Here is a 27,686-nt window from a genome sequence, read left to right on the forward strand (position 1 = left end):
ATAATCTTAGGAGATCCAGTAGCTTCACAGAGCCAGAGGTCCCCCTGGAATGCCCCAAAAGTTTCATGATGAAGCGATGACCCAGTGTTTTTCGTCTGGTGATCGCTACAAAGGACATGCGTCGTAGCATGAAACTCTGAATTAGCGTCAAATTCCCAATTTTAACTTCACAATCTTTTACCGTAAAATGTTCTATCAAACAGGTATTGTGTACTGTTGTACCCCGTGTATATTCACTCACATATACACACTGAAGGATTTTGAACTTCTAGTGGCATCTCTACAGACTGTTTTATGCGAAAAATATACCTTCAGGAGTAAATAAATGTCGAGATTGTAGTTACATTTCAGTGGAGCAGAATGGGTAAGCTTATGGGCGTATGCGAAAGGGTGAAAGCAGGGTCAGATGTAAATCAAAAGAATTGTCTGTTGTATCTTCATTAAGAGAGTAGTTATATTCCCCGTTTGTAAAAGTTAATCGGCTCTATACAGAAAATACCTACACAACAGAGCTATATCACCTTGGCCATGTTTTATCACTTGTTGTTGCATATCACGTGAATGAGGCTCAGCTAATCACAATAACTGCATATTACATGCATTGTAACAAATTGTTTATGAACAATGATCATATTGATAAATTTATGAATAACGTAAACTACTTAAACTTTCACTATGACTGATTACCGTTTCTAGCCTGTGATTCACCACAGATGTCCAAAATGTTTGTTGAAAAATGCAAGCTTTAGTGTGTAGCAAAATATTTAAAATCCAAATTTGTTCAAACGATCTGGTATATAATCTTTTTTTTACTTTGCAGATCCTGTGACGCACTCTCAGTTCAAAACACTGCCACATGCCTCTGCCTTCGGAGAGATGACTGATATACATCTACTGTCAGATGAAGAGATACAAGAGAAGAATGAAGTCCTCGAGGCGACGGTCAGAGAACTTTCGATAAGTAAAGGGATAATAAGATCACAGAATAAAGACAGGTATCTAGGAAGGGAAATTTTACAATCGGTGAAAGTTGAGGCAGACAGAGTAGAGGAACGTAAATTAAATACCATCTTCAGTGAGTTTGTAGGTGTGAAGTCGGAGGCCCGTGACTTGGAGATCAACCATCCTGAAGTGGTAATGAAAGCTGAGAAGTTATCAGCGTATGCAGATGATATTGTCCGTGAAGCAGAAATCCCTGAAGAAACAAAAGACATGTACCTGGATGTGAGACGAGTTGAGAAAGGTTGGTTTAACTTTTGTTCAAATTGTCAATGCGGTTGTTTGTGTATCTGCTAAAAGTCGTCATATTCAAATTATTACTGTTAATATTGCTATCATAATAATCTACCATCGAGAATAATCAAATGTGGCCTGCGCTAGAAACGCTTTATGGAACGCCGGTTTCATTCCATTCAGTCCATTCCGTTTCTTACCTCCATATGCTGTTATGCAGTACATACTGTGGCTGCTTCTCGGGTTCACTATTGGACGGTTTCGAGGGACCAATTGGCTATTGCCAGAATCTGTCTCTCGCTGTGTACGTGTAGTGAACTGACTATCCAGTGCGTCCATGATAGCGTTACACACTTAAACAATAATTCGGTAGAAAAGTTGCTGAAATGGCATGAAAATGGTCAATATCAATACCAATTTGACGCCGCAGTGTTGAAATGTAAACTGTACAATAATGTTATTTCGAAAATACCGAAGGATGCACGAGGACTTGGCTGCACGCATTGACTTCATTGGCTGTGCTGTCTTCATGCATCCTTTGTGGCATTTTTGTAGTACCGGTAACCTCCTAGTATCGTCCAACGTCAGACAAGCACTGTCATTGAAATGACGTGAATTATTGATATATTACAACTTAGTGGATGGTTGTCAACTATTTTGTAATTGAATTATATTGCATAAGAGAAGTATCTAAGGGACCGTTCAGTTTTTACGGCCGGGGGGGCGGCAAAATCCAGGGGGGGGGGTCATCATAATTTTGGAATCTGCAAAGGGGGTCATCGTTTTTTCACTGGTAGGAAAGGGGGGTCACCACATTTTCAAAAACATAATACCAACGATAAAGTTCACTTTATGCCATGGCCATGATCGACCCTCTTTACCGGCGGGCCGCCTTCGGCGGCCCACTACAATAAATATACATTATGTATTACCCATGACCCTCTTAACAGGCAGACGCCTTTGGCGGCCCACTCCAATTAGGTTTACTTCATGCGATGGCCATGATCGACCCTCTTTACCGGCGGGCCGCCTGCGGCGGCCCACTACAATAAATTGACTTAATGTAATACCCCATGGCAATCTTAATGGCCGCACGCCTTCAGCAGCCCTGTCCAGTAAAGTTTACTTTATGCAATAGCCATGATCGACCCTCTTTACCGGCGGGCCACCTTTGGTGGCCCATGAGAATAAAGTTGACTTTACGTAATGGCCCATGACCCTCTTAACCGGAGGGCTGCCTTTGGCGAACCACTCCAATAAAGTTTACTTTATACAATGTCCATGGACATGAGTTGTCTATGGAAATGAAGTTAAAAATTGCCTTACAGTCGTCTTAATTAACAGACGTTTCAATGGATGTGGCTGAGAAGTTTGTGCACTGGCATCTCTGCTACACGAATAAAGTGCGCCGCGTACCGGAGTTCAAATCCAATCATGCGGGTAAATTTGACATATGGGTTTTCGTTATTTTTCAGGGGGGGGGGGGGTCATCAATTTTTTTCGTCTGACAAAGGGGGGGTCATCCTTTTTTCACAAAAAATGCAGGGGGGTCTATATTTTTTTGAACACCGGCGACAAGATTTTGTCGCCCCCTCCCCCCCCCCCCCCCGGCGGTAAAACTGAACGCTCCCTAAGTGATGAATCATTGTGTCTGTGGGAGTTGTACAGCCGTTGCTCGGAAGAGCTACCTCGTGCATTCAGAAGGGTTGAATAGCCCTCGCTACCAATTAAAAATAAAGACAGAAAATTATTGGAAATCGCAGATAGGTAGTCTAGAAATAACACGTTTAATGATTGGTTTACATTGAATAATTAAGACGTGTCCGGGCCTGCATAATGCATCCACATGCTTGACACCAGTTCTGGTCATTTCCAAATTTATTACTGCTACTTAGATATCCCATTATTCAATAAGATTTGTACAATCAGCACACGATTGGAACTAATGTAGGATGATTGGATGGTGAAGTAATGTCGATTTTTAGTCCCCACGGACACCGTCCAGGGGGACTTATAGGTTTGGTCATGTCCGTGCGTCCGTTCACGCAGATATCTCAGACATGCCCAGGTCAATTTCTTTCAAACTTTGCACAAGGATAGTTCCCTACCCCATACAGATGCACGTCGATTTGTTTCACAATGCGATCAATTTTGCCGTGTTAGAGGACTTTTTAGTTTTCACCTCCATAGACTCCCATGTATAAGGCAGTCCCCATAGACTCCCATGTATAAGGCAGTCCATAGACTCCCATGTATAAGGCAGTCCCATAGACACCCATGTATAAGGCAGTCCATAGACTCCCATGTATAAGGCCAAGAAAAATAAAAATTTAGTTTCTCATCGTATTCATATTGCAAAAAGGATGCAGTGACACAGTTTTTAGTCCCCACTGATGAAGTCCAGGGGGCTTATAGATTGGGTCATGTCCGTCTGTGAGTCCATCCATTCACGCAGATATCTCAGATATTTTGACAAAATGTCAGGTGACCTTGGTGACCTTTGACCTCAAAATATATATTTGTCAACAACTCAGTAACCACAAGTGCTACACCCTTCGTATATGGTATGATGGGACAGCTTATGACGCCACATATTGTACCTCATTAATTATGTGCATATCTAATTTTGAGCGAGCCAATAGAGCTAGAGGTCTGATTTTTGGTATATAGGGATAATTTAGCGATACTATTTTTTTTCAAAATGTCACGTGACCTCAGTGACCTTTGACCTCAAATATACATATTTGTCCATAACTCAGTAACCACAGGTGCTACACCCTTCATATATGTCATGGTAGGACAGCTTTATGACGCCACATATTGTACCTCATTAATTATGTGCATATCTAATTTTGAGCGGGCCAATAGAGCTAGAGGTCTGATTTTTGGTATATAGGGATAACTTAGCAATACAATTTTTTTGACAAAATGTCACATGACCTCAGTGACCTTTGACCTCAAATATACATATTTGTCCATAACTCAGTAACCACAAGTGCTACACCCTTGGTATGATGGGACAGCTTTATGATGCCACATATTGTACCTCATTAATTATGCGCATATCTAATTTTGAGGATGTTTGGTATATAGGGATAACTTAGCAATACAATTTTTTGACAAAATGTCACATGACCTCGGTGACCTTTGACCTCAAATATACATATTTTTCCATAACTCAGTAACCACAAGTGGTACACCCTTCATATATGGTATGATGGGAGACCTTATGATGCTTCATACTGTACCTCATTAATTATGCGTACATCTAATTCTGAGCAAGCCCATAGAACGGGATGTCTTTGTTTTTGGTATATAGGGATAACTATAGGATAGAAATTTTTTGACCAAATGTCATGTGACCTCAATGACCTTTGACCTGAATATAAGTTATGTCGATAAATACATAACCACAAGAGCTATGTCCTTTATATTCAGTAGGGTGGGAGACCTTATGACAACACACGCTTTACCTCATTAATTATGCACACATCTAATTCTGGGCAAGCGAATAGAGCTAGAGGTCTGATTTTGGCATATAGGGATTAATTAGCAATACAATTTTTTTCAAAATGTCACGTGACCTTATGACATTTGACCTTGATTATACAATATATGCATAACTCAGTAACCACAAGTTCTATACCCTCCAATTCTGATAGGATATTAGACCTTAAGATGTCACATCTTGTACCTCATTATTATGCACATATGTATTTCTTGGCTGGCCAATACAGCTAGAGGTCTGATCTTTTTTCCAGATTTAGAACCATAACTTAGACATGCCTCATGTGTTTCAAATTGGGAACAACGACATAGACCTATGTGCCCATAGATCTCAACATATACACTCCAGTGATACTTCTTAATGACCACATTTCCCTGCCCCATCAAGACTAATACTCCCCTATTACAAGTGGGGACTATGTCATTGTCAATGACTTGTAATCTACAAATTTTATATCATCTGCTGTTCTTTTTATATTACACACATATGTTTTATGAGTAATTTGCGATATTGCAATATTCAGCTATATGGCATCTAAAACTTTTGAGAAATTTGCAAAATATGAAAATTCAAATTTACGAAATTAGTTCCAATTTGTGCTCATTGCAGATCCTCGGCGAACTCTACAATGTCTGCCACGTGGAGAAAGATTCATTGACTAGTTTTAAAAAGTTATATTGAAAATACACTTTAAAGCACACTTTATTTCTCTATTCCCATTTAGATGATTTCGAACATTATGCTTGATTGAGAGAGGAGATAGCACTTTTTTAACATTTTCCACAGGCTGTGTCCTCATCCATACAGAGTAATGTATTTGCAAATGTGTAAATGGAGAGACTAGGTGCACCTTTTTATGAAAAAAAGGATATTATTCCCAATGGAAATTACAAAAGAATTTACTTGCCGACTTTTCCAGGATAATAAACCTAAAATAGAGTTTACATTCAAAACGTTATAGTGGGAGTACTTTGGGTTCTGAATTATTTATAGTTCATGGTTCATAGCAAGTAATACACATTACAAGCTCAAGCATATTTTAACTTTTAGGTTTTTCGGGTAAAGCTGTTTTATTCATACATGTTGCTTGTTCGATCGCTAAAATTAGATGGAAATACCGAATGTTCAAGAAATCAACTGAGCCTCTATGTTGCTTTTTGAAATGTTATTGTTGATGACTACCTTGGTCAAAAATAAATTGCCCACTGTACATATAAGCCACATCTAGCTGTATTTCCAAATATGTAGTTTTCATCATCGTTTAAGGAGAAGAAAAGGAACAATATGTTAGATTGTTCAAGTAAATTTGATTACATGTAACTGAAGTCAAAATAATTGAGCTATTAGAATGTGTGACGGTAAGCATGTGTGTAAATATAGTCACAGCGATGTGTTAATAGGATCTAGTTTTTGTGCCAATTACATGTCTTGGCAAAAGAGCAAAAAAAGATTTGAGACCTGGGACATCATGAACATGCCATCATTTTATAAAAATCTAAAATAGTACTTAATACAACTGACAATTTGTGATTGTCAGGTTACTGAAAGCAATACGATCCAGACTAATACGTCAATCCACATTCCATAAGATACACGATTAACAAATGAATGAAATCTGTCTGGGCATGTCAGTGTACCGGTTAAGGTATGGCCTCCACACATAAAACAGTTAAATATGCAAATGAGCAAATTATAATATGTCACTGAAGTTAGGTATTACCAGTGTTAGTCAGAATTTTGATCAAATTCAGAACATTCACTTTGATACATGACCTAATTACATAAAGTCATTAAATATGCAAATGAGCTAATAAATAATACATAAAATCAATATCGAAATTGAATAATACTTTCAATACGTATTATCCAATGATGTGATGATAATTCTCGTCACCATTCATCTACACACTATTGGATGACCTAGTATGTGCAGCAGTGCTCAAGATGACAATTACACTGTAATTAGATTGATAACAAAAACAAGGGGTAAACATAACTTGGATATTCAAACTCTGACAGAGTTACAATCCTTTTTGGTCTACCATTTGTGTGGTCTCATTTAGAAGCTTATTTTCAGCGTACAAAAGCATGAACGCAGGGAGGCGGCCATTTTAAATTTCAAGTGTCAATCAATGTAGAATACTTTTTCCCTAGTACAGATTTTGGCATGATTGCCCTGATTTCAAGATTAATTTCAAAAGGGAATGGGTTAAAGTTTCTCACGGGAAGTTTGAGCAAAAGTTCTAGCTTTCACGTTGGAGGTACATTAAAACTACTGTAACATCTACCTGAAAATATGCAACGTGTACCGGTACTTTCCTTGAATCATTTTAATACTGCTGTTTTTGCTGTGCGTAAGTTTCTTTCCAGCTTTTATTTTTCATCTCACTTTGAAACATACATTGCACACTTTCTACTAGGGGACAACATCTTTTCTGAAAAGTAATTCACAAAGAAATAAAAAATGTTTGATACAGAAAAAAATGTTTTCAATTAACAACTAAAATTATGACGATGATTCCAAACATTTTGTAAATTGCAGTGTTAAGGTACCCATTGGAATGTGCCTCAGGGACAGATGTTCTGACTCTCAAACTTTTACAATCATTTTCTGATATACCACTTGTTGGGTTCATTTTAAAGCTCTTGGTGTAAGAAAACTTTTTGTCATCTTAGTTTTTTGAAAATTGAACATTTTATTTTTTCAATAGAGTTAACACGGTGCTTGCGGCCATTTTTAGTACTTTGTGCCCTGTGGGCACAAGGTACTAATGTGATGACGCGGCCCAATATGGCCAACATAGTGGGCCGTATGCTGTGGACGCAGGTATCTCAGAAACGCTTCAGTAACCTTTTCTGAAATTTGGTCTGGTGGTCACTTGGGCATGTATCTCAAACGGTCTTTTTTCTTTTTTTGATTGAATCATTTTAAAGTCACTTTTTTAGCTTTTTTCTGAAAGCCACTATTTCCACTTTTTCCTCAAAACCACTGATTGATTATTGTGATGTTTGGCATGGGTGTTCGTATAGTTGATATACCGTCAGAAATGTTCAAAATTTGGTGATACATGCCTTACATTATTTTTAAACAATATTTTTATCCATTTTTATTTTATATTTACTTGATTTTGCCTCACTTTCGCTAAAGCTACCGTCTGCGCATGCGCACAACTGTAGGACAAAATCTGAGTTGAAGAATTGAAACGGACGCCATCTTGTTTCTCGGTATGGGCACATTTTTTACGTTGTGAACGTTTCACTGTGTATTTCAATATGTTCTATAGTTATGAAGTTGACAGTGATGCACTTTTGCAGCTGTCGTGTATTTTTTGGTACGAAAGGCGCCTTTGATCGACTGAAGAATGATGGCCTCCGTAGGCAATAAACACCGGTACTGGCAGGCATATCAGTTCTACTGAGGAAGTAATCCACTGGCCCGTATAGGTCAGGGGCTCACTTAGGGGAGAACCACTTGATTTCTGGGGGGGGGTATGGAGGATTTCGAGGAAAAAAAATTGTCACCAGGTGAAATAAAAGAAAAAAATTAAGCCTGTAATGGCTTGAGAAAAAAATATTCTCATAACAGACGGAAATGAAAAAGGAATTGTCACAATGCTGTTGAAATGAGCAAAATTTTGGAAACTTCATTCTCATGTATTCTTTGCTGGCATGCTGCCAACGGCAAATGTTTTCACCACAAGTAATTCTTATGTGTTTTTTTTCCAGCACTTATGATATAAGCATTCACTACTGTACACCTCGGTGCACTCGATGTTTTCCTTCCCTTTTCTGACCCAAGAAATCATGTTTCAGGATTTCTGTTGCAATATCTCAATGGTATAGGCAATATCTAGATGGGACTATTTGACTTCTGTAAATCGTGAAAATTTACAACACAAGATAGGAGTCAATAAACTAGTGTTAAAACCAATACATTACTCTCTCAATATAAATATGTTAGAAAGATTACAAGTTGACAATGAAATTGAGGAACAACAAATATAATGAAATACAATGTGTGAACCTTGTTTCCCTGACCACAAAAGATAACATCTCCCCTGAGAACTTAAAAGGAATTGACTGTTTTAAAGAAAAGCAGGTATAGTACTGATCACAGTTGATTTGCCAAAAAGTGTTCCATAATTTAAAGTTGTATATATAATAGACTTTCCATTTTGTTTGTCATTTGTTGGAATGTAAAATGAATAAATAAAAACATCCTGTGATATGTGAAACACTGGCTTAAATTTGAAAATTGCACTGCTACACCATTTGAAAAAAAAAATTGATGCAGGTCTGACTGTAGAAATAAAAAATGCTGTCTCTCTAACAAAAAAAAGTTCCCATACCCACTTCCTGCATACCCCCCCCCCCCCGAAATCAAATGGGTCCCCCTTAATATGCGCATGCGCACATAACAAGTTAGCGTTGTTTTTCAAGGACTTTGAAAAATCAAACCGACGCCATCATGTTTCTCGGTCAGTTGCGAATTTTGACGTTTTAAAGGTTTTAGCGTATATTTGATTGCTGTCATGTATTTTTTGGCACGAAACGCTCCTTCGATAGACTGAAGAATGATGGCCTCCGTACTCGGTACTCCCCAGTACCGGCGAACCCATTGCTTTTAATAGCGAGGCAATCCCACCGGCGGCCCGTACTAATAGCTGGGTGAGAGCGAGGGAATGCTCTGTCCTTCTACCCCCGGCCTCCATGTCATAACAAACTAGCGTCTTTTTACGTTGATGTACTGTCCTTTCGACACAGCGATAAGTTTAGTTTTCTGTTGCTTATTTTGGGTAATTTCGACAGTTGTGCATTGATTTTGACATCATTTTTGACTTAATAACCGTCGATGTCGGCAACTCTCTCGCTAGCCCTGCGTACGATGCTGTGTGTTAGGAACGCACACAGGGAATGCACTGCGTACACTGCGTACGTACGCAGGGCTAGCGAGAGAGTTGCCGACATCGACGGTTATTTACGAAAAGTGAATAAAAGACTGGCATTTTTGGAAGCGATCGAGTAGCTGAGGTGGGCAGGGATACGACTTGGGCCCAAGAACGCTGAATTTCGGCAGTAATTTGGCTTTTTACGTCAAGTCCCAAAATGGTTTGAAGTCACCGACCCTACGTACGGGTCTTTGCAGGGCTGTGGTGAGCGGGGCGAATAGCTGTAGCGGAACACACAGCATCGTACGCAGGGCTAAATCCGACATGGTAATTTGGCATGATCATCAGATCATACATGATCCGAGATTGCACTTTAGCAAGCTTAAGGTCACGATAACTAATGTTGTTTGTTTCACTGTCGTTTAATACCTATATTTCCACTAAAAGACCATTAGAATTTCCTCCTGGCTACTTTGAAATCGTGCACTGGCATGCATGTAGTTGTCAACATCACTATGCATTGTCACATACTATGCTTTAATGTACAGTAGACTCTCATACTATGAATATATCGACTGTCACTGCATGTGTGCAAATCACTCCATATCATATCAAAAATGTAGTATTGCGACGTTTGAGCTGCCAGAAGCCAGAAGAATTTACAGTTTACGAAAAAGTTATCTTACATGTAAAACTCAGTTCTACTGTGAACAAAATGCAAGCTATGTTGTATAACTATCGTGAATAGCATAATATTTTGTACCTATCACCGTGTCAGAAAATCAGAAGGAAACAACCAGTCAGACAAACTGTGGTCAGGATGATACTGTCCAATTTTAATATTTGTCTCCCGGCACACACCAGATACTCATGACTGTAAAACAATATTTCCATATAATTGTATATTCAGTTTTTATATTTAGTTTGCTTTTCACCATATTGTATGTCCTTCCCTGCACTACATAATTCAAAATTAAATATTGTTTTTGGCCTATACATACCGGTACTTGAGGGGTAAGCTTATTTAGTCTCATACATTAAAGATGCACTGTTGACCTACAGAGTCCAAACTTTTTATCATTGTATTGTAGATAGGTGTACACTCCAAATACTAAGTACAAGTGTGGTGAGTGTAACAAGCAAATGTTTTTTAGTCAATGGTTCATATCAAGGTTGTTGATACTTAGAATCCACACTTGAACTTATGCTGGAGCGGTAACCAACCAGTTCAAATAACTTTCATTTATGTCAAAACAATTTGACTTTTTGCCAAATTTCACATTTATGGCAATTAATAAACAGTAAGGAGGTACAAAGGACGTCGGTGCCCCCGGGGCCCCATGTTTATTTAAAATATGAGTAAATCTTAGGTAATTTGTTTTGCCAGTTCCAAATGTTGCACGGAAACCCTGATTCATATTCTTTAATTTCAAAGAGAATGGTTGAAATATTTCAAGTGGAAAGTTTGCGGCTGACTCGCAGCGTGTTTGCAAGGTTATATCTGATTGGTCGATTGTCACTATTCACAGCAACTTAGGGAGTTTATTTGTATTATTTCATTATAACGGTACGATTCTGCCAACCAATTGGATAACAGCTTCGAAATCGCTGCGAGTCGGCCCAAAGTTTGAGCAAAATTTTAAGTCTTTCACCTTTAAGGCCCATACTACCCTAAACAGTTACAGTATATCTATTGATGAATCTTGAAAATGGACATGAAAACTTTCTAACTTCAATTTTTTTATCAAAGATTTCTGAATCATAAGAGATTAATGTTAAATACACAACAAGCCCTATCTACACAACCTTCTTGGCCAGTCTGACTAACATACATGTAGATGTATCCTTAATTATATTACCATGCCCTGCCCGTCGCATTTTGATTGGGCGAGCTGAACCACGTGACTGACCACAAATACACAATAATGGTTTGTTTACATGCCCGTGAATATGAATAATAAGATTAACAACTCAAAGTATCGTAACTTTACAGCTCAAACGTAAATCATAATCAATCACAAAATAAAATGGAGCACTTGTAGGTCAAGTTGAGATATTTTTTTCTGAAAACATCTCCGGATTTGCCAATTTTTTACAGCGCGCGTGACAGTGCGTCGTGTATTGCTCAGTTTCTGGGGCCCAGTTGTCGTTCGCTCCTGAAATTTTCGGAAATTTTGACGGTTTTCTTGGGTTCGCTGATAATACAATGGAAATAACAGACTCCGCTCTGACAATTACCTTTATTTGTGGGCGCGGGCTCGGGGAAAGCCAAATCAACGGGCTCGGCCAGCCTCGCCCCTTAATTTTGGGCTTTCCTCTCGCCCTTGCCCACAAATAAACGTTAATGGTCGGCGCGTCGCCCGTTATTTCTATATTATTATACATGTACCATCGAGAACAATAGAATTTTGCATGCGCTAAAAAGTGGTAAGGAATGCCCATTCCATAACACGTACGGTTTCCAGGTGTCTCATCCCTTGCGACTGTATCTGCGCGTTCACTGTTGCAGAGTTTCAAGGGACTCATTGGACGAGTGTCAGAACATGTCTCCGCGCGCTCTGTACTTACGCATGTAGCGCACACACTTCAAAACTTGCAGAAGCGCGCCCGAGATAGCGTTCCATACTGGCGCAATAAAATCGGAAGACAAATTGTTGACATTGCACGAAAGTCACTACTCTGACAATGTGATGCCCCAGTCACTAATGTAAGATGTATGATAATAAGGTTGTTACGAAAATACCGCAAAGGATGCACCCTGACATTGGTGACTCGCATCACCCTCCACTTCACTTCACGCGATACGCTGTCCTCATGTCTCTTTTGCGGTATTTTTGTAATAGCCTCATATTGTTCTGTACAAATGCAAGAGTGATGATATGAACGTTAATATGAGGTTATCCCACGATATCAGCGCTTGGTTGGGACGTATTGCCACGAGTGAGGGTGTGAGCCGCATCACACGAGTCAAAGACGAGTGTGATGCGGCGCGCACCCTCACGAGTGGCAATACGTCCCAACCAAGCGCTGATATCGTGGATAACCGATTTATCATATGCCCATGACCGTATATTTATGTAAAAGGTAATTAAAAATAAAGAAATTTTATTAGTTTTTTCAGTCTTTCGAATTGACTATGTTTTATATTCTGCCGCTGGTCTGAGCGCATTGATACATGTTTGTTTACAACAGCTGATCAAGTCGTCGATCGCATCGTGTCGAGTGTATACGGTCTAAACAGGATTATTTCAGCGCAATTTACCGCAGTTCAGAAAAGGAATGGAGCCAATTTACTAATTCTGGTCACCGTCCCGGTGTTCTGGTGGATAATTATTACACGGACAATATTGTAAGTTTGAATTCACTTTAATAACTCTTGCTGAAACATGGCTGACGTGAACAGGAACGCGAAGTAGCGCGAAATACAACAGATTGTAAACATCAACTTTTAATTTTCTACAACAACCTGTCCTGTAACTCTCTTTAGATCTGAAATAAAGGAACGTTAAATCATATGAACTAAGTAATATGTTTTGTTTTATATCGGTAAATTTTGATTGAATGCAAGGTGAACATCATAACATCAAAATCGGAAATAAACAACAATTGATGACGTATAACGTGCCGTATCAGACTGATATTTTACGTTCCACGTCACGACGCGTCAGAGGAGACACGGATACGGTCATGGGTATATGATAAAGGCCAGTAGATGTAACTTTGATGATTTATTTTGCAATATTTGTTTAGTATCAACTGCAGTTTCTTGTTCTACTCCCCAAAGCATGATGATATACGCAGTATTCAGCTTGTGAACTCAGCCTGTACATGTGTAAACTGCTTTGTTATTATTGACAAGTGAATCCCTCAATAGACTAGAATTCAAATGTAATCAGTAACATTGCTTTTTATATTTATAAACGCTGTGTTAAAAAGCTAAATAGTTGGTGTATCAACACGTTTTGGAGTAGAACGAGAATTTGCAAAATGAAAAAACAAAACAAAAATCTACTGGTCTTTTATCTTTCTTACTCACTGTACTGCTTGATCTTTGGTGGTGCTTTTCACACATCTACATGTCAATTTCCCTGTTATGATCCTTTTCAGCAAAGGTTATAAGTATTGTATATCTGCATTGCCTCCTCTGAATTTTGTCTCAGATCACTGCCACAGAAATCCCCACCATATGGAGAACTCTTGTGAGGCTAAGTCATAACTTTCCTTTATGTCCTGGGTATACTGGATGAGCAATGAATCACTAGGTGGCATCTAGGAGCTCTTGTTGGTGATATATCTAACTTCAGTGTAGTGAGACTTCATATTGTCAATATTTCTGTTTAAATTTTCAACAAAGCCTTGCAAATTTGAAATTTTTGCCAGTTAAAATACCTAAAGGCGGTATTTGACATTTTAGGTAGAGATCAGAATGTAGAGGTATTTGCATAGCTAGTATATTTGACAGGCAATCTACCTGCACCATGGTAACATGGATATGCATAGTGAAGCATGCACCCTAGTACTTTGTGCCCTGGGTACATAAATTGTCTGAGAAATACTTGTTCTAATAAAAAATGTCAAAGAAATGCATGAATGATGTATTCAACAGAGAAAGATGAAACTACCATACAGTATTACTAAGAGACCATGAACAAATTACAAGACTGCTGTATTGATCACCTTACTTTCTTAGACTTTAAAACCAGTATCCTATCATGCCCTGATGATTTGATTCTGCCACTTTGACCAATGGATCTCCAGAGTCTCTTTCTTTACATTCTGATAAGTTATAGCTGATGTGAAGTGGTGTCATTGCTGCCAACAATGCATTTGGACGTCTCTCTCCAACACCAGTATTGGTCATTCCTATGATAAACAATGCAGTTAAATTGTATTAACACCAAAGCAATGAATAATTAAAACCTAAATCAGCATTGCATCAAAATGAAGGATGAACATTGTCATGCCTAATCCAGGGACTCTATTCTAGAAGACATGCCTTTGTAAGTAGTTATGATTTGAGACAAAAATATTTTAACACCTGAACTAAAACTTTGAGCAAAACTGTTCATTTTCTGATTTTGCTTGTTGTGTATACACCTGAAAGACCTTGTCAAAAGTTGGTGTAAGAGTGAGACACATTGTCATAGAAACAAAATCTGACAAGCTAGGGAATCAACAGTTTGTCGTAATGTTAAAGAGTCAAACACCCAGAAAATAGAAACAGCTAGGGCATCAGCAGTTGTGAAAATGTGAGACATGTCACAGAAAAGCGAAGAAGCTGCTAGGGAGTTGGCAGTTTTTTGAAAGAGTGAGACACATGTAATAGGAAAACAAGCCAGGAAGCTAGGGAGTCCACAGTTAGCAAAAGAGTAAAACACATGTCATTGAAAACAAATCATTGTAAAGTTCAGTTCTTGATTTGTTTATATATTTGGAAACCATCATGTTGATGGAAATCATGGTGAAATGAAAATGGTCAAAGTGTATCTAGACAAGGGCTGGCAAAGTATTAACCTATATACCGGTATAGTACATATTAAGCTAAATTGATATAGTAATTTGGTAATACCGGTAGGTGTGGCTTTATGTAATGAGAGTGGAAATTGCTGCTTGGAAGCCATATTAGATTGTATCACTAAGATATTTAAAATGTATATGTAATATTGAATTGCCATTACTTGTGCCAAGTTTAAACGGGAAGTTACAGCATGGCGCACAATAGGTGGATTACTGATGACACAGCCATATGCATACACTTAGCGGAAGTTTTTGAATTCTCAAAGCATTGCTTTGACCATGTGATAAATTTGAATAATCATGATAGGCGCTTTTGTGACATATGCAAAGTGGGGTCAAACGGTCGTACAGGAAACACATTTTGAAAAATATGCATTCCCTGACAAAAAAGGGCACATTTTTTCTGTTTATTTTCAACTCAAGTTTAGTCACAGAGATCATATGCAAGATTCAATGACAATGTACACATCAAACATGGCAAAATTATAGGATTCTGGCACCAAACACGGCACGTCTGATCAGTAGCATGGCTTTTTCACATTTGCATAGATTTACGATAATCCGGCTTTTATCGGGTAAGTTCCTGTTTAAAGGAAATTGGTCCAGGCATGAGCAAATAGTAGCATTGGACATAGAAATCAGAACAAACCATATTGGCACATGTTGCTAAAAATATAAGACAAGCAAAAAACAAGCTAAGAAGTTGGGGATTGAACAATTTGTGAATGAGTGACATACATGTCCTAGAAAATCTAAGAAGCTAGGGAGTCTTTAAAGAAGGAAACACATCTCATAGAAAAACAAGCTGAGAAGCTAGGAAGTCAACATTTTGTGAATAAGTGAGACTTACGTCATAGCAAATCTATTGAAAAACATCTATAGAAAGACATCTTATAGAAAAACATGCTAGAAGCAAGGGAGTCAATAGTTTAAAGTAAAGAAAGGCATGCCATAGAAAAACAAGCTATGAAGCTAGGGAGTCTGCAAATCGTGAAAGCGTGGGACACAAGACAAAGAAAAACAGGCTAAAAGAAGCTAGGGAGTCTGCAATTTGTGAAAGAGTGGGACACAAGTCAAAGACAAACATACTAAGAAGCCAGGGGTCTGCAATTTGTGAGAACCTGGGACACAAGTCAAAGAAATAAGGAGATAGGGAGTCTGCCATTTGTGAAAGATTGAGACACAAGTAAAACAAAAACATGCTATGAAGCTAGGGAGTCTATATTTGTGAAAGAATGGGACATAAGTCAAAGAAAAACATGCTACAGGAGCTAAGGGAGTCTGCAATTTGTGAAACAGTGGGACACAAGTCAAACAAAAACATGCTATGAAGCTAGGGAGTCTGCATTTGTGAAAGAATGGGACATAAGTCAAAGAAAAACATGCTAAGAAGCTAGGGAGTCTGCAATTTGTGAAAGAGTGGGACACAAGTCAAAGAAAAACATGCTATGAAGCTAGGGAGTCTGCATTTGTGAAAGAATGGGACATAAGTCAAAGAAAAACATGCTACAGGAGCTAAGGGAGTCTGCATTTGTGAAAGAGTGGGACACAAGTCAAAGAAAAACATGCTAAGAAGCTAGGGAGTCTGCAATTTGTGAAAGAGTGGGACACAAGTCAAAGAAAAACAAGCTAAGAAGCTAGGGAGTCAGCAAGGAAGGAGCAAACATGCAATAGGATTCAGCATATGTCACTCAATGCTACAGTGTATTCTTGTTGCATAAACATAAAATAGATGACATGATGTAGTAAACACAGATGTGTTATTTAGAATGTCATCAGTGATATTCTTGGTTGACATGGGAATGACTGGCAATGATTCATGCTTTCTCAGTTAGTTTTGCACAACTTGCATATTTTTAGGCATGAATTATCTGTGATGAATTTTTTTCTCTAGTCGGCTGCATTTATGAAAAAAAAAAGACCTTACCCCCAAAAAATTGCTACAAAAGGTTTCTCAACGGATTTTGATAGAGTCAAATGTGCTTAATAACATATTAAAAGTCTACCAAAATCTGACCACCGGAAACGCGTCATTTTCAAGATGGCGTCCAAGATGGCCGCCATATACTTAAAATGGCCATAACTATACCAAAAAAATTGCTACAAAAGGTTTCTCAACGGTTTTTGATAGAGTCAAATGTGCTTAATAACATAGTAAAAGTCTACCAAAATCTGACCACCGGAAACGCGTCATTTTCAAGATGGCGTCCAAGATGGCCGCCATATACTTAAAATGGCCATAACTACTTAAATATTAAACCTAGACTAGTGATGTCTGTGTCTACCACCATGTTTTAGTGGTTTAGGAATCCAACTATCATATCTAGATTATAGGCAAGTGGTCATAAGTCCCATAATTTGCATATTTGTACGTGTATTAAAAATAATCACTGTCACATTCTTCGTCCAGAACATGTTGCTCATGTGGATTTTCACAATTTCCGAGGCTAGGTAGTAAAGGGAAAGCAACTCCACACATCGTTCATATTTTGGGTGTTTGCGTTTTGTGTATGAAATTGTGTATAATATAAGTGTATGTCATGTTTGGCTGTTTTAAGAAAAGTGTTGCTTAGCCATGGTGAGACGTATCCGTAATCTACGTGTCTTGATGTTACTCCACACTGGAGTGGAGAGACAAGTGTGACACTGCGATCCGTTGGCGCTGCATTTCGAAAACAGAGTTTTCTTCATCAGTCGCTTGAAATTCATTCTTGATTGGTGAGACGTGTTGAATGGTTGATTGTTTTTATTTGGTAGTATATTGTTCCACTTACATTTGGTGTTCAAGTAGGGAAGCTAGAATGTCTACTGGTTGGTCTTGTTGTGTTTGTGTAGGTTCGTGTGAACCTGAGTTCGAGCTGTCGTCGCTTTTGTGAAGTCTGGCACTTATAAGTGTATTGCCTATATTTCTGTTCCTTCTATATGCGATTATTGGTTGATTTTGGAACAGTTTTTTATTTAGTGTTTCGTCTTTTTCAAGTTCATTTCTGTTTTCTGTCAAGGCTTGCTTGATTTTTGTCATTTCGATGTTACGGGCTATATGTTGTTATGAAGACTACTGTATTGTTGGTGGCGTTCTTTCTTTCTTTTTGTTGTTCAAGCTGTTTTTTTCTGCTTTTATGATCTGTTTCTCTGATAATGCGTTCTATTTCATTTTTAGCTCATATTTGGTATGTACATAAATAACAAAGACAGCTTTTATGGTGCGTCAGTGGCGTCTGTGTGTCTCTATGTATGTATGTGGGTATGTTAGTGCGGATGTATGTCCTCACACGCAAAAGCTCCCTTACCGCCAAAGCTATCATCTCAGTATTTGGTGTACAGGGTAGATGCAGGGGCTGAGACGTGACGTTCTTCAAATGGACGTCAAAATGTGCAAATGAGTTAAGAAAAAGGGAAATCCTACAAATATGTAGGAGTGGTGGCATGCCAGTGACTGAAACAGGCTACTCCACTGACCTTGATTCATTTCCTGTCATTGTTTTTGAACTGTTACATATTAACAGACCTGCTCAAACTAAGAGGGACTAGCTGTTTTTGCTATGCATAATGCTAAAGTTGACCTCCAGTACCTAAAGTTTCAGACGTTATTTACTTTTGTCATTCTTGTTTTTCTGGTTTATATATTTCTTGTTGTTTTTCTGGCTGTACTGTGCAGAAATCATTGTCATAACATCAACTTGGAATTTTCCTGCACTGATAGAAACAACATTTATTGTTGATCTTTGGTACCCATACTGGTATGTACCAATTCAGATCAATGTGATGGACACCGTATAATTGCGGTATTTTTATATTGTCGGTCTTGTAATTTTTCACTAAATTGTGTGACTTTCTCTGTAAAATCGGTTTCGTTGTTGCATGTTCTGATGTATCATAATGTTTCACCTTTGATCAGACCTTTGAATGTTGCTGCCGGATGGAATGATTTCTTTGTAAGAACTGGAATGTATCTGTTGGTTTTAAGTGTGTCTTGGTGTTGGGAATAATCTTTTTGTTGTATAGACGACCTTTGTAGATAGTCAGGTCTAAATATGTGATTTCTTGAGAGGAGCTTTCAAACGAAAATTTGAAAATAGGATGCATTTTGTTGATGTTTGATATGAATTCATTGAGTTCTTGTTGTGTTCCGATCAAAATCAGGAAAACATCGTCCCTGAACCTCAGCCAGGTCGGCATTTGTTGTTTGTGTTTCTGTATTATTCTCATTTCTGTCTCGTGAAATGTAATATCTGCTATTTCCAGCGACGAGGGAGACCCCATAGAGCATCCCATATTTGCCGGTAGAATTCATCGTTTAATTCAAATGTGTTGTTTTTAAAGATTATTTTTAGCAGAGCTATCATGTATTTTGTACAGTAGTCTTCATAACAACATATAGCCCGTAACATCGAAATGACAAAAATCAAGCAAGCCTTGACAGAAAACTGAAATGAACTTGAAAAAGACGAAACACTAAATAAAAAACTGTTCCAAAATCAACCAATAATCGCATATAGAAGGAACAGAAATATAGGCAATAACTTATAAGTGCCAGACTTCACAAAAGCGAGACAGCTCGAACTCAGGTTCACACGAACCTACACAAACACAACAAACCAACCAGTAGACATTCTAGCTTCCCTACTTGAACACCAAATGTAAGTGGAACAATATACTACCAAATAAAAACAATCAACCATTCAACACGTCTCACCAATCAAGAATGAATTTCAAGCGACTGATGAAGAAAACTCAGCGCCAACGGATCGCAGTGTCACACTTGTCTCTCCACTCCAGTGTGGAGTAACATCAAGACACGTAGATTACGGATACGTCTCACCATGGCTAAGCAACACTTTTCTTAAAACAGCCAAACATGACATACACTTATATTATACACAATTTCATACACAAAACGCAAACACCCAAAATATGAACGATGTGTGGAATTGCTTTCCCTTTACTACCTAACCTCGGAAATTGTGAAAATCCACATGAGCAACATGTTCTGGACGAAGAATGTGACAGTGATTATTTTTAATACACGTACAAATATGCAAATTATGGGACTTATGACCACTTGCCTATAATCTAGATATGATAGTTGGATTCCTAAACCACTAAAACATGGTGGTAGACACAGACATCACTAGTCTAGGTTTAATATTTAAGTAGTTATGGCCATTTTAAGTATATGGCGGCCATCTTGGACGCCATCTTGAAAATGACGCGTTTCCGGTGGTCAGATTTTGGTAGACTTTTACTATGTTATTAAGCACATTTGACTCTATCAAAAACCGTTGAGAAACCTTTTGTAGCAATTTTATTTTGGTATAGTTATGGCCATTTTAAGTATATGGCGGCCATCTTGGACGCCATCTTGAAAATGACGCGTTTCCGGTGGTCAGATTTGGTAGACTTTTAATATGTTATTAAGCACATTTGACTCTATCAAAAACCGTTGAGAAACCTTTTGTAGCAATTTTTTTAGGGTCAAACCATATTTTCAGCCGACTACTCCATCAGTTGAAAGTAATTTGCTGTCATTTAAGCTGAGGAAAGACAAAGGCAAGGAATTGTTAATCTTAATAAATTAATATCAATTTACTCAGCTTTTGAGCTTCTGGTGACAGTCTGTAAAATTAAAACCAGTCCTGTTAAAAGTTTATTTTCTCTGTGAACTGTTAGATATTTGCACTAATGCAAGACTTACCTTGATTTGTTGCCAGCTTTATCAGAAATTTCTTGTGACTTGGACGACAAAAAACTCTTGAATTATTATGCAGAAATATAATCTTGAACTGAAAATGCACAGCAAAGTCTTCTGAAAATAGTGTGAAGTCTGAAAATGAGTAGAAAAGTAGAAAACAATTTACTTTGGATCACACTACATGATATAGAATCTGAATTATGTTCACAGTCTATCCTTATCAGTCAGATTTTCAAAAGTAACCCATGGACATGGGGACATCAGTGCCATCTTGCCAATTTTGAACAAGAATTTGAGTTCTGATGGACAAATACCAAATAAGACAATATTCAATATCAAAGTGAAAGTTACAATGCATTGTAATGCAAATTGCTATAATCACAGCAGTCTTTTCAAATTTAACAACTTATGTACCATTTTTTGCTCCAAACATGCCATACAGCAAAATACAAAATAAAATTAGCCGAGTCACGTAAAATGTATATTGAATCAGATATATTTCTCACATTCCTGGCTGCTGTGAGTGAGGGAGCGACGGTGTAGAAATCTTTCCAAACTGTGTATAAATGTGCACATAAAAACAGTCTATTATTACACGAGCTCTGATTGGATAATAAACATCTTTCACTCGGCATGCAAAATACTATCCTCTGGCGTGATGAGTAGCACACAGACTGCATCTACACAGTAAGCAGGTCACAGTGCAATGGCAGACAACAGTTTTGTTATGAATTTGGATAATGTTGTACGTCATTGGTGACAGACTCACAAAAGACGGTTTAGTTTTCCAAACAACTGGTGAACATACTGTGGGTCACTTGGCCCCAAATTTTCCTGCTGGACATCTCGTCCGGAGCAGAAATTGAAATATCAGCTGTGAAACTCGTCATGAGGTTTACATTAGTGACATGGAATACTTCACAACCACGAAGCATAGTCGCTGATACAATATAAATTATCAATCAATGTTTCCAGTGTGAATTTAAAGCATTTTGTGGTCAGTGTGAGAAAAAGAATCTCACACACCAAGGACATGCATGGGATTAGATTTTACTGATCCAAGGTCCTTGGGATGTGAGATTAATAGAATCTCACACCTCCAAGGACCTGGGATCATATTTCTCACACGAGTTGGGGTTATTTAGTCTCACACGAGCTGCAGGGGAGTAAATATCCCCAACGAGTGTGAGAAATCTGACCTCAGGTCCTTTGTGTGTGAGATTCTTTTTCTCACATGACCATGAAATGCATTAAATTCACTTTGGAAACATTGAATGTTTAACTGTATCAGCAACTATCCTACATTGCGGCCATCAAGCATTCCATGTCACTAACGCGAACTCTGTTGCCAGTTCCTCTGCCGATACTTCAACTTCTGCTACCTAGGAGATGTCAAACAGAAAAATATTGATATATTATGTTCCAAGTAGCCTATGTTTAACAGTTATTTGAAAAATTCAGCAGTCTTTTGTGAGTCTGTTATCAACAATGTACAACATTATCCAAAATCATGATAACGCTGTCTTCTGCCCCATACTCTGACCTGCTTACTTGGCAGTTTCGGTCTGTGTGTTACTCATCGTGCCATTGGATAATATTTTGCGCGTGGAAGGAAAGGCTGTTAATCATCCAATCAGAGCTCCTGTAATATATACTGCAGAGTGTGGGACAGTTTCTGAGAGTGTGGGATCGTTTTCTCCCACACCGGCGATCCCACACTCACAGTGGCCATGAGAATCTATAATTCTCTGTGTCACTTTGTAGTTTAAGTGCCTCCCTGTACATTAGAGACCATGGTGCAAATTCACACTCACAACTTACCTATTTTAATTAACTTGCATCTCACTGGAAAAAAACAAGAAGATCATCAATGAAAATAAACAGAATGAAATGTAATAAATGGATAAATAAATACATATTATATCATAGCTTTCTCAATACCAGTGAATTTTGTGACGTCATACCCTCAGATTATTACTGATAATGTATCCGATTATCCAGCATTGTGGCCCCAGATGTTTTCTACATCTACAAATTCACTGGCATTGCCAAAACTATAAAATAATAGCAATAATGGACACCACTCCCGGCCCATAATGGACTCAAGCAAACTTTGCACTCCATAATGTACTCGGCTCTGCCTAGTTCATTATGTTGTGCAAAGTATGCTTTCTTCCATAATGGGCCGGGAGGGGGGTACAACATTTCTCAAACAAATATTTTTGGTATACGGTAGTTCTCTTTTTGGAGGATGTGATGGCCCTGAAAAGGGCCGTTTGGTTTGTGTGTACAATATGTACACGATATAAAATTTCAGGCTCAGTTGAACCCAAAGACATCTTCAGGGTCTGTTTCCACATCTGGGTTGGGAAATGACATCTCCATTGCCTTATTCATCTGTCTTCATGTCTTCATAAACTCTGACATCTTCAGTGTCACTGGATGTGTCCAAAATGCTGAAACTATGGTGGATTTGTTGATCTTTGTCAGGGAAATCATCTCCAATTCTCTCAGCCAATCTAATTTCACTGTTATATTTTCAGTAATCTGACTGAAAATACATGAGTAATGTCTTCAATAACCTGTGTAAAAAGAAAGGGTAATCTGAGTTAGTTTCAATTGAAAGAAAGAGATGTGCAAAAAGAATTTATAAATTTGGGCGTGATTCACCCAAGGGTCACCTATACAGTGTCAAATTGACATTTTGTTTGGCAACATAAAATCAACAGTGAGATAAATACTGGTTTACAGGTGAAGATACAGGTGAACATCAACTACACAAACACAAAATACCCCGGTACACATCCACAAAAAAGACAAACTTATTCAAAAGCAAGTTCAGAATACTACAGTGTCTAAAAGACAATACCAATAAAAAATAAGGACAGAACATAGAAACAATAGAGAATTAATGCATAATTATATTTTATTAAGAGCTGCCCAACTATAACTGTCAAAAGCTTAAAAAATCAAATAAATCACTGAACAATAGAATGCATCATAATAGTGTTTAGGGTGTGTGTTGATCTGACAGAACAATTACAAAATGTAAAACAAAAAGATAATTCACAATGGCCAACATGACAAAGAAAGAGAAAAATCCTAAATAAGCAATTAAAATTATCATGTTCACAAAGGATGACAAAACCAGGCATTTACACTGAAATAGCTTGAAATATTGAACAATTGAAATTTCAGCATGACCAATGCAAAACAACAAAATATACAGGGTTTGCAATAGTTTTGGGAATTGACAGGTCCCTGGGACCCACCCCTGTTGAAAATGTGGGATCCCTTAATATTTTTGGGGTCCCACATTTTGGTAGTTTGACCAATATTATTATATTATATAATAATATTGGTAAAGAAATACAGCATTTATAGACAAAGACCATCTGGAGGAAATTTTGTACAGGTACAGAGAACAGAAGTGTTGAATTTCAATCAAAAGAAAATTGGAGTGTGGCCTTGACCATAAACCATAAACAATAGAGAAAAGTTAATAACTGTCAATAGGTAAGGAAATGCTACAGAACTGACAGTATCATAGGAGAACAACATTGCAACAGAAATTGAAAATGTGAACAAAATGTTATTTTAGTATGGCCTCCATAATGAAGAAACCTAAAACTGTTTATTAGCATATCATCAATAGATGAGTAAACTTACTCCAGGATTGAAGGTAAACAATGCATAAATATATTGAACATAAAAACTGAAAGACACAGAAGATATAACAAGAACCAATTTCAGTATGGCCAACACAAACAACTAAACAAACAAAGCGTCATACGGTAGGTTGTAAAATTAGGGCCATGGATTAATAAATAATAATAGAATAATAAAAACAACTGTGAATCAAAATAAAATTTGCAAACAAATGACAAATATGTACACACACCACATGAAAATATGGAAAATTTGATAAAATGAGAAAAAAAAAAGACTTGAAAAAACAAACAAAATAAAACTGAGGCCTTGACCGTACAATAAAAAAATCAGCACAGGTATGCATTTTAAAAAATGAGACAGACTTTGAGACAGGGGTGTTTGCAGGACAGGGAAATTCGGATGGGAGACCTTTGAAGAAAATAATTCGAAATTAAAAATACCTGGATTAAAATTTTGAGAGGAAAATTGAAAAAACCCTGCATGTACGGGTAATAGTAACAGTGAAAAACAATAAAAAACACTGTCTGTATCGGTAATTGACATCAAAACACCACAAACAATTTACAACCTGGCATCTCTATTTGTAAAACATGCACTTAACACTGCAATACAATTACGCTATCATTGGGACTGAAAATCACATTTCCACCAGTAAAATACAAATACGTTGCCATGGAAACATGTGACTTAAATCAACATGTATCTGTGATTGACATCAAAACACATGAAAACAATTTACAACATTAATCTGGCAACTATCTGTAAAACATGAGCTAATCAGCAATACAATTACTTACCTTATGGACTCAAAATCACATTTTTATCAATAAAATGCAAATATGTTGCCACGGAAACATGTGATTAACATCAACATGTATCTATGATTGACATCAAAACACAACGAAACAATTTACAACCTGGCAACCATTTGTAAACATGAGCTAATCAGCAATACAATGACTTACCTTATGGACTGAAAATCACATTTCCATCAATAAAATGCAAATACGTTGCCATGGAAACGTATGAGTCACATGTACATGTAAGGTAGTTGTTCCTTTACATGTCCGATTTGTTTGTGTAAACAAAAGAAGTTTACATTCAGTCAAAATTTGTGAGATCTGAAACTATTTGACTTCATTGAAATTGTAGTTTGCAATTTGACCTTTGACCTTTGTTTATGTTTTTGTTTTCCCTAGGTTATCCGGTCAAGGGGAGTGTCCTTGAAGTGTTTGGGTCTGGATCAATGCCAGGACAATTTAATTGGGCCAGAGGAATATACATCAAGAAGAACGGTCAATGGGTTATATGTGATAGAGACAATCATAGAGTTCAGGTTATTGATCCAATCCAACTCTGCTGTGATCTCATCTTACAATTCCATGCATTCCCAGAGTCATTTAATCCATGGAATGTCACAGTGGATGAAGACAATGACCAATACTTTATGAGTGACCTAGGGAATGGCCAAGTTGTGGTGAGTTCTGGACAAAGCAAGATTTTAAACTGTTTTGGACGCAAAGAAGGAATTGATCCAACGGTATCTGCTTGAGTCCTGATGGTTTTATATTCATTGGTGACTGGAAAGGATATGTGAGAAAATATAATAAATCTGGTGAACACATTGCAAGAACTGAAGAAGGACAAGTCAGTCAACCCTGGGATCTGATTGTGAATAAGAAATGTATTTTTGTATCAGATTATGGCAGGAAATGTGTTCATGTTTTGAATCACCAGATGCAAAGTATAAGAGACATTGGCAAGGGACACTTAAAGGGACCAGAGGGTTTGTGTTTTGATCACCAACAAGATGGCATATATGTTTGTGATTACTGGGGCATAGAGTGGTTCACTTCAATTGTGATGGTGAATTTCTCAGCTATAAAGGTCAAGGTCAGTTAGAGTATCCCCTTTACATTGCACTGTGTAAGGATAATCCATACAGATTAGTTGTAACACAGGATTACTGTGTTAAACTACTGTACATATAAGCAGACATGACACCACATCATGTCAACTCTGCAGGGATATCTCTAGTGAAAATCTACAAATTTTCTGACAAATTTTACACAACTCATTGCAACTGGCAGGCTGTAAATGTGTATTTTTTGCTGTCGTTTCAAAAATTTGCATATTTAATGGTAATTTTGGATCAAACATCAACGTTTCACTTGGACTGTTTTATCAAACTGTTTTGTAAAATGCAGTCAATAATATTTTTATTTTTGTATATTTTTAGACAGCAGCCTGTTGCAATATTTTGTGAAATATTTGTCAGAATAATTTTTTGACTTTCACAGATGTGTGCATGAGTGTACAGAAACATACATAGAAGCAGACATGACAATATAACATGTCAAGTCTGCAGGTATATTTCTGGTGAAAATCTACAACTTTCCAGACTAGTTTTACACAACACGATGCTACGGATGGGCTTAGCCCTGCGCACGATGCTGTAAAATTTGAATTTCTAGTTTTTTTTCCATCAATTTTGGATCAAACACAAGGACTTTTCCTTTATATGACTAAAATAATTGGTGATGATGTGAAAAATAAACAAATTTTCACATTTTCGTGTTTTTGACGATAAATCCAGCAGCAGATTTCACATCGTTCGTTAGACAAACAGCCCGTTGCACCGTGTTGGCAGAAACGTCTTCGAAAAATTGACGATTTTTCACAGAGATGTGTGTGCGAAAACATACCTGGATATTCCAATGCTTTTGGTATGTAGCGACGCCTTGATTACTTCGAAGCGAGTATAATATCCGCAGTTTTCATGGATTTCATGGGAGCGCGGACAGCGACCATGTACACAGGTCGCCATGTTTCAACTGACTGGCCAGTTCAACTGAATATTGTGAGTATGTGAGACATGGTATCGCAAGAGGGCGCTATGGCCAATAACGCTATCAGAGAATATTTTGCATTGTATTTCATTTATAAGATGACGAACAAACTGAGGATTTTATCACAAAGTTTTCAAGCCTTGTAAGACTGGAAGGAGAAGAATGCATCCTGAATGCATTCATATGATGATCTTTGTAATCAAACAGCTAATTATTTGTTTTTTCACACAAGACGCATTGTAATTTTAACGCATTCACAGTTATGTAGATTTGTTTTATTTGTGACTATGTTGAAATAAATTTATCTTTTTCAAAAAAAAAAGAAT

The 27,686-nt window shown here is 37.6% G+C and overlaps 1 protein-coding gene and 1 long non-coding RNA gene across 2 annotated transcripts; one reads left to right on the forward strand and one right to left on the reverse strand.

Moving 5' to 3' along the window:
- The first annotated feature begins 825 nt into the window (after positions 1–825).
- LOC139129512 (uncharacterized) lies at positions 826–27,163 on the forward strand. Its single transcript, XM_070695148.1, has 2 exons — positions 826–1,243; positions 25,711–27,163. The coding sequence occupies exons 1-2, from the start codon at positions 877–879 to the stop codon at positions 26,061–26,063; spliced, it is 720 nt and encodes a 239-aa protein (XP_070551249.1). The 5' UTR covers positions 826–876; the 3' UTR covers positions 26,064–27,163.
- On the reverse strand, positions 13,047–27,339 carry LOC139129514 (uncharacterized). The gene is made up of 4 exons (XR_011551599.1): positions 27,217–27,339; positions 22,661–23,421; positions 20,843–20,971; positions 13,047–14,493 (listed from the first exon to the last, which is right to left on the reverse strand). It is a non-coding gene; the product is annotated as an uncharacterized lncRNA (long non-coding RNA).
- Between the last annotated feature and the right edge of the window lie 347 nt (positions 27,340–27,686).

The sequence above is a fragment of the Ptychodera flava genome, chromosome 3 (genome assembly GCF_041260155.1).
Source record: "Ptychodera flava strain L36383 chromosome 3, AS_Pfla_20210202, whole genome shotgun sequence".
NCBI lineage: Eukaryota > Metazoa > Hemichordata > Enteropneusta > Ptychoderidae > Ptychodera > Ptychodera flava.

Bases quoted from the DNA above. Each gene is read 5' to 3' on its own strand.
- LOC139129512 (XM_070695148.1), top strand. From the start codon at position 877: ATGACTGATATACATCTACTGTCAGATGAAGAGATACAAGAGAAGAAT. The intron at 1,244-25,710 runs GTTGGTTTAACT...TGTTTTCCCTAG, and splicing joins TGTGAGACGAGTTGAGAAAG to GTTATCCGGTCAAGGGGAGT.